Here is a 19607-nt window from a genome sequence, read left to right as displayed (position 1 = left end):
AAGCCAGAGGGGAGGGAGAGGCAGGGTGAGGTAGTGGAAGGAGAGGTGGCCCCAGACTCCCAGGCCCTGGTGTCAAACCCCAGCTCTGCTCCTTGCTACCTCCATGATCATATTGGCCAATGTGATTTTTATCCCTGGGCGTCAGTTTCATCTGGAAAAAGATGGCTGTTGGAATAGATGGCCCCTCCCATCTCTAAATCTACAATTCTCTGAGAGAGGCAGAAATTTTGATGGATGGAAACAGAGAACAAAATCCTTGGAGTGGCAGGCAGAAATGAAAAAAGGAAGAAAGGGAGCTCAGCCCCTGAGCGATGGTGACAGAAGACTTGGGCCTGAGGCGGCTGTGGGAGGGGGGTGAGTGAGTTGGGAGAGCACTGGACCTGGAGTCAGGGAGACCTGAGTCGGAATCTGGCCTCCGATGCCTACCTACTAGCGGTGTGACCCTGGGGAAGTCCACTCAACCTCTCACAGCCTCAATTTCCCCGTCTTTAAAGTGGGGATAAGAATATCTACCTAATAGGGTTGCTGTGACAATCAGATGAGATAATCTGTGTCGAATTCTTAGTAAGCCTTCAAGTATAATATAAATGCTAGCTGCCGTTATTATTATTATTATTATTATTATTATTATTATTATTATTATTATTATTATTATGGCCTGGCGTCCATGGGGGCCATGCAGAAGCACAGAGACACATGATTCAGACAGATGAGGACCCACACTGAGCTCCCACCCCACCTCCATCCTGGATTTCCGCTGCGGGGGCAGGAGTATGCTTATTATTGGCAATTAATTAATTAACGAGGTGGCTAAGCCAGCATCAGCTAAGGGATCTCAAAGCACTTTTGCTAAATGAGTTCAGCCTACATCCTGCCCCACCCCTGAGGAGGACCCCATTTTACTAGGAGGCTGGGAGGGAGAGTCTGGGCACCTGGGGCCCTGGAGCCAGTCTGGCGGGAACCCAAGCGTCTTGCCTTCAAGCTCCTTCCTGGGCCCAGAATTCTGAGCTGAAGACCCCACCTCCCTAAGGACCCAGAGGTCTAGGCCTCCGTGTGTGGCCTTTCTTCTTAATGAGTCACCCAGATATCCAGACCTAGATCCCCCAACTCTTTTATCAAAGAACAAAGAGGTTTGGGACCCCACTCTCACTCCTTTGGGGCCCAGACATTCCTATACCCCAGGCCTCCAGCCTCCACCCCCACACCTGCACAAGGGCGTTCTCTCCCTGGGCTGGTTGCCAGTTCTGACCTTGGCAAACCATGCCTTTTTCCCTGGCCTGGCAACACAGTAGAGACAGAGGTGGCGGGGGAGACCAGGGACATCAGCTTCCCTTGCCTTGAGGCCATGGCCCAACTGGTGACAGGTTTATGGGTGTCAGCTGGGTCCCCCCACACCCTTCCTGGTCCATAGAAGCCCTCTTCCCCCAGCCTGCAGGCTTCCTGCCAGATGGGCAAGGCTGGGGATCAGGATGCCTGGGTCCAGCAGGGAAGGGACACAAAGGGAAATGAAGCTGGCCTATCTTCTCTCGTTCCTCCCAGAACCAGGCCTGCCTCCCACTATTTTCCCCATAGCTCTCAACTCTTAAAGGAATCCTTTTGTGACTGTCCAGTTTCCCAGAGGTCTCTTCTCCGACCTCACCTCCTGTGTGAGCCCCTTGAGCACACATTGCCTGGGTGCAGCCACGTTTTCCCTGGAGGGTGAGGGGAGCTTGTCTCCCCAGTTGGGCTGAGTTTCCCGTCCTACTGTATGACAGAAGGTACAAAGTCAGGGGAGGCCCTGGATGGCTGCCTAGCTTGGTGACCCTTAGCAAAGCCCTTTCTCTGGGCCTTGTTTTCACCCTCCTGTAGAATGAGGAAGTTAAATGGGAAGATCTAAGGGCTCACCCAGTTCCAACATTCTTCACCAATACCTTCCCTGCTCACAACCTCCTGAGGTTCTCAGTACTCAGAGATCACAGATGCCTTCCCTCACTGCCCCATCTCCCACATCCTGCCCCCCAAGTTCTGGTTACTGTCCCCTGTCCCCTCATCACAAACAGTCTACACTGTTTTCTTGGTAGAGCCTTTAAGGCACAACTAAAATCCCAAATGAGTACATGAGAAAAAGCCTTAACCTAAAAGGGTGAGGGTCTCCCAATACATCCTGGGTCATCTCCAGTCATCCTGATGAATAGCAGGCTACTGGACCCAGATGGCTCTGGAGGAGAAAGGGAGTCTGGTAACCTTCCACAGCCCTTCCTTACGCAAATCAAAGTCAACTGCAAGTCATGTTGTCATCTCGCTGATGTCATGGTCCTCTTCAAGAGCAAAGGACAAACACAACACAAAATCCCACCTTTCTTTTTTTTTTTAATTTTTTTAATTTAATATATTTAGTTTTCAGCATCGATTTTCACAAGAGTTTGAATTACAAATTTTCTCCCCATTTCTACCCTCCCCCCCACTCCAAGATGGTGTATATTCTGGTTGCCCTTTCCCCAGTCAGCCCTCCCTTCTGTCACCCCACTCCCCTCCCATCCCCTTTTCCCTTCCTTTCTTGTAGGGCAAGATAAATTTCTATGCCCCATTGCCTGTGTATCTTATTTTCTAGTTGCATGCAAAAACACTTTTTTTTGTTTTTGAACATCTGTTTTTAAAACTTTGAGTTCCAAATTCTCTCCCTTCTTCCCTTCCCACCCACCCTCACTAAGAAGTCAAGCAATTCAACATAGGCCACATGCGTATCATTATGTATAACCCTTCCACAATACTCATGTTGTGAAAGACTAACTATATTTTGCTCCTTCCTAACCTATCCCCCTTTATTGAATTTTCTCCCTTGACCCTGTCCCTTTTCGAAAGTGTTTGTTTTTGATTACCTCCACCCCCATCTGCCCTCCCTTCTATCATCCCCCCTTTTTTTTATCTTCTTCCTCCTTTTTTCCTGTGGGGTAAGATACCTAATTGAGTATGTATGGTATTCCCTCCTCAGGTCCAATCTGAGGAGAGCAAGATTCACTCATTCCCCCTCACCTGCCCCCTCTTCCCTTCCTACAGAACTGCTTTTTCTTGCCACTTTTATGTGGGATAATTTACCCCATTCTATCTCTCCCTATCTCCCTCTCTCAATATATTCCTCTCTCATCACTTAATTTGATTTTATTTCTTTTAGATATCTTTCCTTCATCTTCAACTCACCCTGTGCCCTCTCTCTCTCTCTCTCTCTCTCTCTCTCTCTCTACATATATATATATATATATGCATATTCCCTTCAGCTACCCTAATACTGAGGTCTCATGAATCAAACACATCATCTTTCCATGTAGGAATATAAAAATCTCACCTTTCACTAAAAGCCTTCCACAACCCGTCGTAATTCCAGCGCCTTCCTTCTGTTAATTATTTCCTGTTTATCCCATATGTAACTTGTTTGTTCATGTATTTGCTTGCTGTCTCCCCCATTAGACTGTAAGTGCCTTGAAGGCAGGGGCTGTCTTTTGCCTGTCTTTGTAGCCCCAGCACTTACACAGTGCCTGGCCCAGAGTAGACCTTCATAAATGTTTATTGATTGGTGGTCCCCTAAACTTGAAGACAGACTCTGTTCCTTCTGTCTCCCATAGTCAGTACCTAGCACAAGGCTGGACACAGAGGTGATGCTAACTGCCTGAGTGAGTGAATGCATCTTCTCCAGCACTGATTCACTTTAGATCCTGCTTACCCTCAATGCTTCCATTTTTCTCCTCCCCAGGAGCCCAGAATGTCCAAGTTCAGGTGCCAGCTGAGGTTCGGGGCCTTCTCGGAAGTGATGTGAAGCTCCCCTGCCACCTTCAGTCTGGGGAAGATAAAATTCGAGTGTCCCAGGTAATGTGGCTCCGCTGGGACAGGTACGGGAGCAGCCAGAGCGTGGCCGTCTTCCATCCCACACATGGTGCCAGCTTCCCAAATTCAGAGCCCTATGACCAGCGGATGTCGTTCGTCATTGGAAACTCCGGGGAAACTGAGGCAGAGCTACGGGACGGCACCCTGCTGTTGAAAGGGCTGAGGGCTGAGGATGAGGCCAACTACACCTGCGAGTTTGCTACCTTTCCCTGGGGGAGCAGCAAAGGGGCCACTTGGCTCAAAGTGCTGGGTGAGAGGGCATGGCACTGGGGGGTGGGGGGGAGGGGGCACACCCATGCTTTGGGGCCTGTTCTAGCCCTGACTTTCTATGTCCTAGGGGCCCTTTCTGCTCTGATAGTCAGTGTTCCATGTCCAAAGGGGCCTCTTGCCTATGATAGGGTCTGGTCTATGTTTCCAGGTCCTGATCTTTTTTGAGTTTCAAAGGTTGTTCCAGACCAGTGGTTTTCAAAAGAGGGAGCCACAAGTTTCACCAGATGTATCACAAAATACTGGGTGTTGTGTTCTGATAGATAAAAGCAATTTTATGGTTTTGCTTAGTCTAAAATTTACTTACCTGGCTGAATTTTTATGGTAAGTATAATTTTTGCAAAACAGAATAAACTTGGCCTATATCACTTAAGGTCAAACCTCAAAACACGTCAGACCTTGAATTTGCAAAGATGTCAACAAACACAGCTGTCCTCATTGAAGGAAAGTAACCACATGTTTCTCCTGGCCCTCTTCTAGGGCTCCATCATGCCCAAGGTGTCCCTATTTCTCACAGCAAAAAAAATATTGTGTGTTCTAGGAGCCAAGGGTCCTTCCAGCCTTTCTGGCCCAGTCACGCTATGTTCGGTGTTCAGTGTGTCGAGGACCCTTCAAGCACCATGGGCACGGCAGCATTAGTAATTGGGGCGCTGTGCCTGGTACATACTAAGGGCTTAATGAAGGTTTTTTCAATCATTCATTCATCAGCATCTGGAACAGGGAGGTGGGAAATGGGAAGATCAAAGCCTTAAACCACCTTCTCCCTTTGTCCTCCAGCTGAGCCCCAGAACCATGCAGAGCCTCAAGAGGTGACATTGGGCCCGGACCCAATGCCCATGGCCCGATGTGTCTCCACGGGGGGCCGTCCACCCGCCCGCATCTCCTGGTTCTCTCCCCTGCTGGGTGAAGGCACAGAGACAAGAACAGCCGGGCCTGTGCCTGGCACCTTCACCGTCACCAGCCGCTTCACCCTGGTGCCCACCCCTCAAGCTGATGGGGCAAAAGTCACCTGTAAGGTGGAGCATGAGACTCTTTCAGAGCCTGTCCTGATTCCCCTCACCCTTTCTGTGAAATGTAAGTGGCCTGCTCTTCCCATAGTCCCTTCGCTTACCATCTTTTCTAGGCTCAGGGGTCAGCAGATATTATCTCCACTTGTCCCCCAGTCTCTTCCTGCTCTGAGCCCTGGGTACTGTCCATTTCAGTGGGTCCCTAAAAGATCAAATGAGATGCCCTCCCTGACCATTATTATGAGTCCCACTCTCCTTGCTGTTCCCCAGGAGTGTCCTGACACTGAGCCCAAACACTTCTTTTCTACCTACCATCTCCCCTAGACCCCCCTGAGGTCTCCATCTCCGGCTACGATGACAACTGGTTTGTTGGTCGAGTTGAGGCCACCCTCAGTTGTGATGCCCAGAGCAACCCTGAGCCCATGACCTACGAGTGGAGCACGTGAGTCTTGGCCCATGGGGGTGGCCTGGGAGGGGGTATCTGCTTCTCAACTTCAACCCCAGTCTCTTAACCACGTCCACCATATTTGGTTCTTCAGCCTCTGCTGGCAGATTGGCAGAAAGGAGCAGCCCATCTCACTTCAGGGTACCTCTGGCTGTTGGGAAATCTTTTCCCCTCTACCAAACCAAAATGTGCTTCTTTGTAATTTCCCTTCACTGTTCCTAGCTGTGCCCCCTGGGGCCACCGTGGATCAGATCACCCTTTAAATGCTGGAGGACAGCTATCATTCCCTCCCTCCTCACCTTCTCTTCTCTAGGCCCCTCATCCCAGGGAGGCCCTCTCCTATTGGCTCTCCATCTTAAAGGAAAAGCTGGTGCCTGGAACTGACCCTTGTCCTCCGGGTGGGGTCCGACCAGGGAGGAGTCTGGCCACTGCTCTGGAAGCCCCACATCCCATTAGCCTGCTTGGCCTCCATGTCGCTACTGACTCAAAGAAAACTTGGAGTCCACCGATACCCCCAGGTCTTTTTCAGAGTAATGATTGCTGTTTAACAAGGCCTCCCCATCCAATACTTTTGAAGATGATTTCTTGAATCCGGGGCAGACATTTATCTATCGCTCTAGCCTTTTAAGGCATTTTTGTTTCCATACTCTGTCAGTCCACATGTTACGCAATGCTATCTGTGCGCTGTCTTTCCCTCTACCCAAATAACAGACAGCCTGGGGCCAAGCATAGAGATCCCTAGGGCACTCTCCTGGAGACCCTGCCACAGTGACATTGAGCCATTACGAATTCCAGCCACTCAATGAGTTTACCACCCCACACCCCCTGCTTTCATCCAGCCCCGTCTTTCTGTCTTTTCCATGAAAATAGCATGAAGATATTCGATCCAATGCTTGGGTTCTGTGTTTGGTTACCCTTTCAAAAAAGGCCATGAGGTTCACTCTGGGACTGGCAGTTTTGCTGAAGCTGGGCTGGTTCTTCTTGGTGGCCAAAGTTTTCTTCTCTAGATGTTGCTAATGTCCCTTTAGTAATATCAAGGACCCCCTCCCCTACCCCGAGAAGATCTGAGGCTTTAGTAGGGATACCCAAGAGTCCCTGCAGAGAAGAGGAGAATGTGCCTGAGAAGGCAGGACCTGGTGGCCACATGCCTGGGTCTCAGACACGTGGGAGCCTGGGACTGGGGGGCTGGATTCTAGAGTCCCTGAGGCAGAGGGAGGGGGAGAGGGGCAGACACTCACAAGTCCCTCTTTTCCCCCCAACTGTAGGACCATGGGCTTTCTCCCCCCAACAGCTGTGGCCCAGGGACCCCGGCTCATCATTCGCTCCGTAGATGAGTCAGCCAACACCACCTTCATCTGTAGTGTTGCCAACGCTGTGGGTACTGGTCGTGCCGAGCAGACCATCCGAGTCCGAGGTGAGGGGCCCCAAGAAGGGGCCCTTCATCCTGCCGTCTGAAGCTTGGTGGGAGGGGGATATAGGGGTGAGGGGTGGGACGAGGGGGAGGGAAGGTGCTCAGAGATGCCATCCAAAATGCCAACACAGACACCCTGTCACAACATGTTCACTATGATCCCAGAGGTACCAAGGCCAGAGCTAGTGTTGGAACCTAGGCCCTGTGACTCCCCGGCTACCCCTCCTTCCACTGCCCTGCCCTGCTCCCTCTCCTCTGGTTTAGGGATTCCTTGGGTATCTTTCTTGGCCTGGCTTTCAAGTGCCTGGGGCTGGGCTGGGCTGGGCTGACTTCCCTCCCCCACAGCCCTGCCCTGGCCCACTTCCTAGAGGCCCTGACGGCAAGAGCATTAAAAATGTAACAACATCCAGCCCTGAGCTGCATGTCTGTCCTTCACAGGTCGTCCCAGTCTCCCTCTCCCTCTGTCTCAGCAGATTCTTCTGTCAGTTTCCCTCAGAGCCAGAAGGCACCTTGGGGCATCTAGCCCAGCCTCCTCCTCATAGTTGGGGAAACTGAGGCCTCTTATCCAAGGCCACACTGGTAGTGAGCAACAGAGGGGGAACTTCAGCCCAGGCCTAGGACTCCACACCCAGGGTTCTTCACCCAGCACCCTGCTGCCCAAGGGCCTGTCCCGGGGAAACTGTATAGGGTAGAGGTACAAGCAGACCACATAGAGGAGGTGCTAAGTGAAAATGATTTATTATGGGGGAGGGAAGCTAGAGAAGGGCAGAAACCCCATTACATACACACCACAAGGAAATAGTTTTACAGACACAAGCAAAAATGTAAACATGCCCACAGAGACTCCCTTGGGAAAACTCTCCCCCGACCCTTCCCCTCCTTCCCCTTTCTATTTTCCTTCCCCTCCCCTTTCCCTCGCTCTGTCTCTCCCTCCCTCCCTCCCCCCTTCTCTCTCTCTCTCTCTCTCTCTCTCTCTCTCTGTCTCTCTGTCTCTCTGTCTTTCACACACACACACACACACACACACACACACACACACAGAGAAATATATTTATTCAAAAATAGTCACAAAGGTATACCCTCACAGACATAACATGGAGAAATTATCACCGTCCCCCCAACCCACACCCCCTATGGTAAGAGCAGTAATGTTCTAAGTCTCTTTCAGATACAGACCAGACTAGATTTTCCTTAAAATAAAGGCTTTGTTGGCTCTGAAGGCAAAAGACTGGTGATACCAAGCAGTCACCATCAAGCACCGAATGTGTCATCAAGCACGGTGCTGGGGACACAAGATAGCAAAAGATAATTCCTGCCCTCAAGGAGCTTACAGTCTAATGGCTGTAGCTTCCTGCTGACCTAGGTAAAAAATGCCTTATGGGGTTCCTCCTTCAGGCATCTGCCAAGCAAGCCATCCTGGGCAGCAATGAAGCAGTGAAGCTACAGCCAACAGAATGGCCTTGGTTAGCCCTGGCCTGCTGTACCCCCTGTAAAAGAAAGAAACATCACACTGACACAGAGACACCACCTACAACCCAGAGATATCTTGAGAAGATGGAAGAGGTGTCTCTTAAAGATATCCACATACCCACCCATACACCTCCCTGTAGAAATCCAGCTCTGGAGTGCCTTGTCTACAGACCCTTCCCCAGGGATACATAAACCCCATCCTCAGACACAGCCCTGTGGGTGGAGGGGCTGAATCCAGCCCCTACTGGAGTCTGGACTGCCTGAGATCAAATCTATCTTCAAACACTTACTAGCTGTGTGACCCTGGGCAAGGCACTTAACCTGCTCAGGTTACCCAACTACAAAATGGAGGGTACAGACACCACCCCCTCCCAGGTTTGTTGTGAGGATTCAATGAGGGATGATATTCATAAAGCGCTTAGCACATACATGGCAAACACCATCTACATGTTTATTCCCTTCCCTAAATCCTGAGACAGAAGCCTAGCTCATCCTTGCCAAGAGGCTTCGACAAGTACATGCCCCTGGTCCATGTGTCTGAGGGCATTCCTCAGCCATCACTTGATTAGGTGGCATCTTTGTTGGCCTCTCTGAATGGGGGGACGGAGTGAGGAGTGGTGCACTATGGGTTGCATGTTGTGGGAGGGGGTGAGTTCCGATCGACAACTTCCCTCCTGCCTCTTTCCAAGGTTGGGATCCATGATACCTGTTCCTTCACCTCCCCTTCTCGCTTTATCTTCCTGTTCCTCCTCCTCTTCTCTCCTGGTGCTTTCCTCCCCTTTCATTCCATTCCATTTGTATATATTTCCCATTCCCCAAAAGTCCAGTGCTGTGGAAAGAGATTTGGATTGACCACGGGAAACCTGGGTTCTAATCCCACCTCTCATACTGATTTATTGTAACTTCAGAAAAACCCCTCCCCCTCTAAGGCGCCAAGATTGCAATAGCATCGGCTGCCACTAGGGGAGCCGTGGTGTTATGTTGACTCCCTTGTAGATTCTCCCAAGGCTCTCTGGGAGAAAGTAATGACCAAGGGTTCTTCCCACCCTTCCTCTCCTCTTACCCACATTGTACCATCCCATTGTCTCCCCCCCAACCCCATCTCTCTCCTCTTCCTCCTTCAAAATCCCTTTCCCCTCTCCAACATCACCCCTTCTCTCTTGCCCCCAGCACGATCTCCCTTCTGTCTTCGCCACCTCTGTGCTGTCTCCCTTCTTCTCCCCTTTCCCCCATGCCAACTCCCTTTCCTCTTCCTTCCTCCAGTTCTTCTTTTGCATCTCTTTTCTATTTTCTATTACCCGCCCATACTCTCTCCCTCCTACCCTTTACAAAGGTCCCTCCAGACCTACCTTCTCTTTCCAGCCTTCTCGTCCGCCAACATTTCTTCCATATCTCCACTCTCCCACATCATATTCTCTGCTCCCTGCCTTCTCTACCACCCTACTTCCCCTTCCTCCTTTCTCTCCTCTCCCCAGAGCCCCACGTCCTCACCCTCATGTGCTCCCATGTCCCGTTGTTTCCCCCTCCTGACCCTGTCTCCTTTTTTTCTCTCTCTCCCCCCTGTCCACCCCTTCTCTCTCCCCAGACACCCCCCGAGCCTCGACAGATGTAGGTCCAGTGGTGTGGGGGGCCGTGGGGGGGACCCTGCTGCTGCTGCTGCTCTTGGCCGGGGGGGCCATGGCCTTCATTCTGCTGAGGAGACGGAGAAGGAAGAGCCCTGGAGGAGGAGGAGGAGCTGGTGGCTCCTATGACCCCAAGACCCAGGTCTTCGGCAATGGGGGGCCAGTCCTCTGGGCCCCCCCAGCCCCTGGTCCAACCAAGCAGGATGAGGAGGAAGAGGAGGAGGAGGAGGAGGAGGAGGGAGGGCTCATGCTGCCCCAGCCAGGGGCAGAGGATGACATGGAGTCCCAGCTGGATGGCTCCCTCATCTCCCGGAGGGCAGTCTATGTGTGACACCAGGACATACCCACTTCCCACCCCCCTGGAGAGACCTGAATTTGGCTCAAGCCATCATGCACACCCTCTTGGACTGGGGCCAAGCAGTCACACATATACACCTCTCCTCCTCCTACCTCCCTCAGGGATCCGAAACTGGGGGAAACACTGGATGGACTGGTCAGACTGGAAAGGCATGGGCGCTCATCTGCCACCCACCCCTTGGTTCCCAGAATTTGAGGCGGGGCCTGGCTGGGACCTGGGAAAGCAGGGGAGAGGGTGGAGGGGGCACATTGAATACACTGGACTTGGCTTCTCTACCTCCTGTGCTCTCAAAATAGGATATGAAAGGGAGCTTTCGATCACCCTTTCTGTTTTGCCCCCCCCCCAGGGGAGACTGGGGAGGAGACTCAAAGAGACTATATTTTCATATAGGGTTCCCCCCGCCAACACATCCATCCCTCTCCCAAGGGTTCAATAAAGGACCTTTGAGGAAGAACGAAGGGGAGTTCTGTGATTTGTCCCAGGGTGGGGGGAGGGGTGGGCGAGGGGCCAGTCTCCAGGTCCCTGAATGAGGGTTGGTGGGGCCAGATTCTGGGAGTGGGGGAGGCATCCTTGAATTAGGGAGGGTGGGGACTTGGATATCTGGAGGGAGCCATGTGGTAGGCCCAGACATTTGGGTCACTGCTGATTCTTTGAACAGGCCTTGGAGTCCCAAGGGGGACAGGATGCCTGAGACTCCTAAGAAAAATGGAACCTTCTGGGCAAAGGCGGGTGGCTAGATGCCTGAGTCACTGGAGGAGTGATACCTGGGTGGGCGGGGTGGCGGCACTAGGCTCCTGGGTCCATGCAGGGGTGAGGGCAGGTGGCTGGATCCCTGAGAAGGCTAGTGGTTTCCTATCCTCCCTCCCTTTTTATAAACATGCATTAGATGGCTCAGCCTCTCCCTTCTTGTCTTTCTGTTCTCTCCCAAGTCATGCCAGGGTGGTGGCAATGAGGGTACTTTCAGTGACTCATCTCAGGACAGGAAGGTTCTATTAGCTCAAGCTCCTGGGATGGGGGTAGGGGAGATTTTCCTTTTAGGATCCTGGCTCTAGAAGTAGGAGGAAAAGAGGAAGGGAAGGAGGATTGGGGAGAAACTAGAAGACATGTGAATTGCCCAAGGTCACAAATGGTGAGTCATACAAGCAGTCCTGGGCTGGAAAGCTAGGTCTCCTGATTCTGTATTAAAGTGAAATTCAAATGTCAGGGCTGGGGAGACATCTAAGAACATAGACTGGCTGAGCTGGCATGTTAAAGATGGCCAAGTCCACTTTTCAAATAGGGAAAATGAGCAGAGAGGGTAAGTGAAATCTCCAGTCAGCCAGTGAGCCAGGGAAGAACAAGGAGAGGGAGATGCATGAATCGGGGGAGAGGAGGGACTGAGCCTTCCTTGGTACCCCCTCCCCCGCCACGGCCACCTCACTCTCCTCCTCTCCTTCTGGCAGAGTCCCCCGACACAGCGGGTGCTGGAGCCACTGGTGGCATCATTGGTGGCATCATCGCAGCGATCATTGCTCTGGCCGTGGCTGCCACTGCTATCCTGATCTGCCGGCAGCAGCGCAAGGAGGAAGACCTACGTGGAAGGCCTGAGGAAGAAGAAGATGAGTGAGTGACTCTAAGGGGAAGTAAAAGGGGCAAGGGGGAGTGAAGCATGGGGGAAAAAGTCCTGGTTTGGCCTCCAGTCCTGGTTCTAAGAATAACACCCTTTGGGACCTCCCTTCTCTGGCTTTGCTTTTCCCTAGTATAAAATGGTGGCTAGGTGGTACAGTAGATAGAGCGCTGGGCCCGAGTTTAAATCCAGCCTCAGACACTTACTAGCTTTGACTCTGGGCAAGTCACTTCACCCTGTTTGCCTCAGTTTCCTCATCTGCAAAATGAGCTGGAAAAGGAAATGGCTAACCACTCCAGTATCTTTGCAAAGAAAACCCTGTGAACTTTTTGTCCATGGGGTCACATAAAGCTGGACACAACTGAACAAAAGAACCATAACAGCATAAAATGAAACAGATCAGGGTTGGTTTCTAAGAACCATCCCAGCTCTGACATTCTAGGTCCAATTCAACAAATACTTGTTAAAAAAGAACAAGCTGGGTGCTGAGTGTGTAAAGGCAATACCAGAAGCTCCTGCCCTCAAGAAACTTCCATTCTACTGAAAGGATACATAGAGATGAGGAAATGCAAAGTAATTGGGGGGAGGGAGAAAACACTGACTACTTCAGGCTTCACAGAAGCCTGTGATCTGAGGGAAGCCTTCAAGAAGATGAGGAGGAGAGGTATGTGTTTGTGACATAGGAAATGACTTGTGTGGTGCAGTGTTAAGTTTAGGCCTTGATTGCTAGGTTCAACTTGGCTACGATCTGTGGAGGGTAGTTTGGAGAGAGGAGAATCTGGAAGCTGGGAGAAAAATCAGTCTACTGAAGTAGTCCAGACCCCAAGTGACTCAGGCCTCAACTGTGGGAGTAGAGAAGAGAGAACAAATGTGACCAATGTGGTGATTTTGTTGACAAGATGTGACAACCGATTGAATTGGGGAGGTGAGAGAAGTGGAAGAACCAAGGCCTATTCTGAAGTTACAAACAGGGTGGGTAGGACAGTGGTGCCTTCAGAAGGGAAGACAGGAAGAGAGGGCAAGCTCAGGGGACAAAGTAAATTCTGTTTTGGATATGCTGAGTTTGAGATGGCAATAGGACATCCGAGTGGAGATGTCTCCTGGGTCTCAAGTCAGGAGGTAGTTTCCTGCAGTGGAGACCATAACCCACTCACAATTTCTCATCTACGCTTATCCACATTCTCCTAAAAATCCTCCCCAGCAGAATTCTGCATAATCAGATTGCCTGACATTGCATGGGTAGCAATGGAGCAAAGAGGCTGTCTGTTTGCTCCTTATTCTTTCTTACCCTGGGAAAAGGGAGCTGAGGGAGACGGGACATGATGCCTAGACTCAAGGCTCTGGCATGTGGAAGAAGGATTAGATGTTCCATTGGTCCCCAGAGGTAAGATGCCAGGAACAGTAGGTGGAGGGTGCAGAGGTGCCATTCCAAAATGGAATGGGTTACCCTGGGAGGTCGAGGGCCGATGTCCATTGGAGGTTTTCAGGTGTGACTTACCTTGGCATGGTGAGGATTCTTTTGAGTGTTGAGCAGGATGGCTGCTAAAGTCCCTGCTAACATTCTGTGATTCTCTAATATGATCAGCTCGTGTCTCTGACATCCATCCAGAGACCGCTTCTGATTGATTTGTCCCCAATATGCCCCTCTCTGTGGGCCCTTAGGAAACCCACATCTTCAATTCATTGAAAATTACTATTCCATAACTTGTTGGAAATGTGGCACCAAATCTAATAGGATTTGGGAGTTGGGATGACTTTCATTCCAGTCTTGCCTCAGAGCTGTGTAACCCTGGGGAAATCACTTGACCTCTCTGAAACCTAATTTCCTAAGCAGCAAAATAGAGAATACCAGGGCCATTCTATGATAATATATGGAAAGTACTTTGCAGACCTATAAATAACATCAGCTAATATCATTATATTAGCAATGTGGCTGTTCCCAGCAGTGGGCCATGTGCTTCCTGTTATATTCTACGCCATCCTGCATTTCATTCTTCTCTATGGGCCTTTACATGGAGCCTGTTACTTTCCTCTACACACCCCTCAGAGTAGGCCTCCCTTTCAAATCAATCTTTGGATGCTATATAGCAAGGGTGTCAAACTCATACAGAAAACCACCTGGAACTGTGGTTTTCAATTGTAATATTATCTGTGTTGGATTGTATTTATTAGTTGTAGGCCCAAGCCACTGTCCATTTTCTGTATCTTTCCAAGATCTTCCAACACACTTCTTAGGACCGTTCAAGTGCCTCTCACAGTCTTGAAAATAAGCATTTTTCACCAAACTATTCTTACTGTGAAGACCAAATTCTTCTGAGGTATTATCGATCCCATCCAGGGGTTTCTTGCAATAATTTCTTTTCTGTTCAAATGCTTCCTTTTGTGGTCCATTTTTTTTTAAATAAATTTTTATTGATGCCTTTTTACATAACCAAAATTTCTCTCAGTATCCCTTCCTCCCCGTTCCAGAGGACCACAGATATTATTTTTAAATACACATACAACAGATAATTATTTTTAAAGACATAAAGTAGTTCTTTCCAGTTACATTGTTATAGTCATGTCATATATTGTTTTCTTGGCTCAGCTTACATCTCTTTGCATCAGTCATATACTCACATGCTTCTCTAGGGTCATCCTTTCTTACAGCACAGTAATATTCCATGACATTCATATATGACAATTTATTAAGCCATTTCCCAAGTGATGGGCATCTACTTTCCAATTCTTTGCTATCACAAAAAATATTGGTATAACCATTTTGCTATGTGAGGACTTTCTTATCAATGACTTCCTAGAAGCATAAACCTAGCTGTAGAGTTTCTGGGTCAAAGGAGATGAACATTTTAGCTACTTTATTTGATTAATTCCCAAATGCTTATACTGATTTATAGTTCCACCCATGTGCCCATGTGCATGTCTTCCCACAATCTCTCCAACATTGACTCTTCCCATCTTTTATACCTGTCCATTTGTAGGGTGTGAGGTGAAACCTGAGGGTTGTTCTAACTTGCATTTCCTTCATTAGTAATTTGAATTATCCTTTCATATAGTTATTAATGATTTACAATTTTTCTTTGGAGAACTGCTTGTTCATATCCCTTGACTTCACTTTTGGGGAATGGCTTTTGTTCTATCTGACCCTTATAAAAATTTTGATACAAAGATTTTTTCCCCCATTTGATTGATTCCCTTATCCTTGGTACATTAAGTTTGTTTGGGCAGGAACTTTTAAGTTTCATGTAATCAGAATAATCTAATTCATCTTCCCTTATCCTTGGTTTGATTATGAATGTGTCTCCTACCCATAGCTATGAATGGTAATCCAATCTGTTTCTCTTCTAATTTTTTCTCAATGTTATGATCTTGAATATTAAGATTCCACATTCATGTAGAATGCATTGTGGAACATAGGTGGTATTGTAAGCCTAATTTCTGTGAGACTCCTGACAGAAGTTTTTACCAAATAGAGTTCTTTCCTATGTAATTTATTAAACACGGGATTTTTAAGTTCCATTTTTTCCTATCATTGTCTATTCTGTTTAACTACCTCTGAATTTTTAAGGCATTATCTGATTATTTTGATGAGGGTGAAGTCTAGTAGCTCATCTCTATCTTTTTTCATTATTTCCCTTGATATCCAAATCTTTTATTTTTCCAAACAAAACTTTGTTATGTTTCCAAATTCTGCAAAGTATCCCTTTGATAATTTGATTGGTATTGGTAGTATTGTCATTTTTATTATATTGGTACAGCCCGTCCATGAGCAATGAATATTCCTCCAGTTATTTAAGTTCCTTCTGTCTTTTAGGAGCACTTTGTAATTGAATCTATACAAATTATTCTTATGCTTTGGTAGAATGATTCCCAGATATTTTATGCATTTTGTAGTTTGGAATAGGATTTCTCTTTCTATTAATGTCTCTTGTTTTTTATCATCATCATCATCATCATTATTATATATAAATGTTGGATTTTGAGGATTTATTTTATACCCTACAACTTTGCTGAAGCTACTGTCTCAATCAGCATTTTTGCAGATTCCCTAGACTCTAATATTTCTTGGCTTCATACAGAGGTGGGGAACCTGCGGTCAAGGCCACAGGTGGCCCACTAAGTCCTCAAGTGTGGCCCTTTGACCGAATCCAAACTTCACAGAACAAATCCTTTTGTTCTGTAAAACTTGGACTCAGTCAAAAGGCTGTACCCAAGGACCTAAAAGGCCACATGTGACCTCGATGCCTTAAGTTCCCCTTTTGTGCTTAGTAAAACCCACACAATGTTATCTGGAAAAAAGGGAAATCCTCTTCACCTTGGTCTCTGTTATCAGATCTCCCAGAAAGCCTCCCTATGATATGCTTCTCCTGGTGATAATGGTCAGAAGTTCAAATTCATCTCTACTGCAATATCTTTCAAGGAATCTGACAGAATTACTTAGGAGACACTTTGTTGGAAGCAAGTTTTTAAGGTGGCACCAAGTCTAAGATTTTTATAATCAACAAACAATAAAGTGTGGTGCCATCTTGTATTCTCATTTCAGGATTCCAGTCAAGATGACTTCCCTAAATGGGAGGCAGACCACCCAAGTCCCATAAGCAAACTTCAGCAATACCCTGAAATTCACACCAGACCCAACAATGATCAGGAAATCCAATAAGAAAGTACAGTAGCTTCCACCCCAGAACAGCACAATAGGTCAGCTGGAAGTCCAAGGACAACTGGAAAGGTGGTCCCCTAAGTGCCAACTCGGGCTCCCAGTGCTCTCCAGGACTGCCAAAGACACGTGTCCCTGGAATAGAGGAGGAAAAAACAAAAGCAGGAGTGATCCTCCAAGAAAGCTCTAGGGTGGGAACCTTGGAGGTGCCAAGGAGGGGCAACAGGCAGCATGTCAGCACTCAGACTAGCCTCCCTGAAGCCCCTGGCACCTTGTCTTGTGATGCCAGAGAGAGAGCCCTGACCTCAAAGATCCAGGGCAGCAGAGGTTAGCACAAGAACCCAGGTGCCCACAGGCAGGACCAAGCAACTCAATGAAAAGTGCAGCAGAAGGCTGAGCCTGACCCTGGCACAAAGCCCCAGGTCAGGATCTATATCTCTAGATCAAATTGTATGACAGTAAAGATGTGGTTTGCTATTACTAGTGCCTGAATTATTTTTCCCCAAATCTTCCTCTCCTTCGGAAACCTTGTGAATTAAATCTCAAACTTCCTGACAATTGTCTCCTCCAGCATGGATCATTTTTTTTTTTTGTATGCCCTGTCTGTTACACATCCTTTCCCCAGCTTTCTCATTAGTTCTCATTACTACCTTTTCTGCCTTCACATCCAAGATCCTTCATGGTCACCTTTTGCTCTCCTGAATCAAATTTTTTTTAATAGTCATATGGTCGACAGGCTCCCCTCTTTCAGGTATCTTAAAAGCATCTATCTCTCAACACCCTGAAAACTGCATAGCCCCCAGAATACATTTTTGCTTTGTATTCTTGATCTGGTCCAATTATTCTGGTTTCGGGGTTTGTTTTTTTAAATATCACTTTTTCTTCATGTAGCAAATTAGGGACTGTGATACTGAGTTCTAATGTGATTCCACTGTGAAAGAGTCTGCTAGAGGTATCTTTATAGATCTTTTCATCTGTTGGGTGTGCAGTTCCATCCTTCAATTTCCTCACTGTGATGTAGCTTAATTGGGTTTCCTAATTGGGTTTGTTTCCCCACCTTTATTAGTTCAAGTCTCCCACTCTCCTCAATAAGATTTTGCTAATGAGTTTATAGTCTAAACCAGTGTTTCCTTTGTCATGTTTCTCTACTTGGCTAGGAGATCCTTTACCAGCTGCTCATTTCTAGACTCTTGGTCTCATTGTAAATTTACTGTCACATCAGTTAAAAAAATTTTTTAAAGGAAATAGTAATAGTCTAATCATTTTATTTTCTCAACTTTGGAATCAGCTTCAATACAGTTTATTTAAATAGGCCCACAATTCATTGCAGTTCCATACCCTGTCTTTTTTTCTCATCTGCTGCTGATTTTTATCTTTGCTTTAAAATTTTAATGGTCTGACTGTACAGATAGATGAGTCAGAAATGACTACTAGACTGAGAACCACACACTAACGGTGTGTCCAGTTTCAGCAGAAGGTTGAAACATTCAGCATGAATAAGAGAAAGGAATTTTGAAGGTGACTAAAGGGCTTTGGAATCTTGAAAGTGATCTTCCTAAAATGTGAGTGCACTCGAGCGCACACACACACAGAATCCAGTGGCTCCCTACCACTTCCAGTATCAGAATAGTACAGAATTGTCTGTTTGGTATTCAAAGTCCTTCATACCCGGGTACCCCACATCCAGTCTTATTACATCACAGACTCTGCAGTCCAGTAATGCTGACCTCCTTGCATCACCCAATTGCAGGCATTTTCATTCCCTGTCCCTCTGTGGCTGGAATCCTTCCTCATCTCTACCTGGTCTTCCTGGGATTCCTCATTTTTTTTCTTTTCCTGGATTCCTTTAAGACGCAACTAATCCCACCTTCTGCAGGAATCCTCTCCTGATCCCCTTTCATTCCCCTACCGATTAACTCCCAATTTATCCTTGAGATTTGCACATTGTCATCATGGCCCCCCACCTCAATCCCTACATTTCTGCCTTTCTTTGTAACTCTAGCCCGGGTCAGAGTAGGTACTGTGTTTATTGACTGGCTGGAAGGAGAACGAGGGAGGGGGACAAATAAAGATAAGTTGGGAGACTTTGAGCAGTTGAAGACTTCAAGTTTAAAGAGCTTTAAAGAGTCTTGAGCTGAAGGACCAGAGGAAAAGAGGGCAAAGCAAAGGGCAGGACCCTAGGAGACTAAGCAGAAGGACTTGAGATGAAGAAGTAAATGAGATAACAGATTCCTGAGAAAAGGGAGGAAAGTGGAATGTGTTTATCTGTAAGGTTTTATAGCATACTAAAAAGATGAAAAGGAGAGGGAAACTCTGGAGTGTGCTGTAATCTATTCTGCAGGAAGCTAGTGCTAAGGAAAACCATAACTGAAGGTCTCCCTTGTAATGGATACAAAGAGCAAAGTAAGTCTGCTCGGATTTTTTTTTAACATCCGAAAAGGGCATTTCCATAGACACAGCTAAACACAAAAGCAGAATTCTATATGAAACTATGAATCTCCATTTTAATCAATTTTATCTGTCACTTTCTAAACTGTCCACTTTGTGCTTCCTTCTAAACATCATTGTTCTCTTCTGTGCTCTTTTTAAAATATTGCGTTGCCCCCCCTTTTTTCCCCCTTATCACTACCCCCCCCAATCTTCCTTAATTAACTGAAAGGAGGAAAATGAAACTTTTGAATTACTAAGGCCAGTCAAGCAAGAAGAATCCACGCAATGAGTTATGTCCCCAAAGGTCATTTTCTGCCTCTCCCTGTCCAGAAGTAGGTGCCAGGTCATTGGGAAGCAGAGTTGGGCCTTGCTTTGATCAGCACTTAAGTCTGTTTCTTTACCGTGTGTTTGTCCTTGGGTAACTTGTTTACTCTGTGTCAGTCTATATTACTCAGCATTCCCTGGAATCATTTCTTAGG

The 19607-nt window shown here is 47.6% G+C and overlaps 1 protein-coding gene across 2 annotated transcripts in view; it reads left to right on the top strand.

Moving 5' to 3' along the window:
• NECTIN2 (nectin cell adhesion molecule 2) overlaps positions 1–19607 on the top strand; it is a 34178-nt gene that overhangs the window by 5453 nt on the left and 9118 nt on the right. Inside the window, exons 2-6 of one of the 2 annotated variants that reach the window (XR_005009578.1) lie at positions 3728–4108; positions 4903–5199; positions 5457–5574; positions 6843–6991; positions 10044–12040. Coding sequence is in view for 1 of the 2 variants with exons in the window: in XM_036744844.1 (XP_036600739.1) it covers positions 3728–4108; positions 4903–5199; positions 5457–5574; positions 6843–6991; positions 11881–12040 (1105 nt within the window). In the remaining variant the exon portion in view is untranslated. The remainder of the gene's footprint in view (positions 1–3727; positions 4109–4902; positions 5200–5456; positions 5575–6842; positions 6992–10043; positions 12041–19607) is intronic. The other variant, XM_036744844.1, reaches the window with a different exon arrangement.

The sequence above is a fragment of the Trichosurus vulpecula genome, chromosome 2 (genome assembly GCF_011100635.1).
Source record: "Trichosurus vulpecula isolate mTriVul1 chromosome 2, mTriVul1.pri, whole genome shotgun sequence".
NCBI classification, from domain to species: Eukaryota; Metazoa; Chordata; class Mammalia; order Diprotodontia; family Phalangeridae; genus Trichosurus; species Trichosurus vulpecula.
The sequence above is the reverse complement of the archived record's forward strand: the minus strand, read 5'-3'. Positions and strand labels throughout refer to the sequence as shown.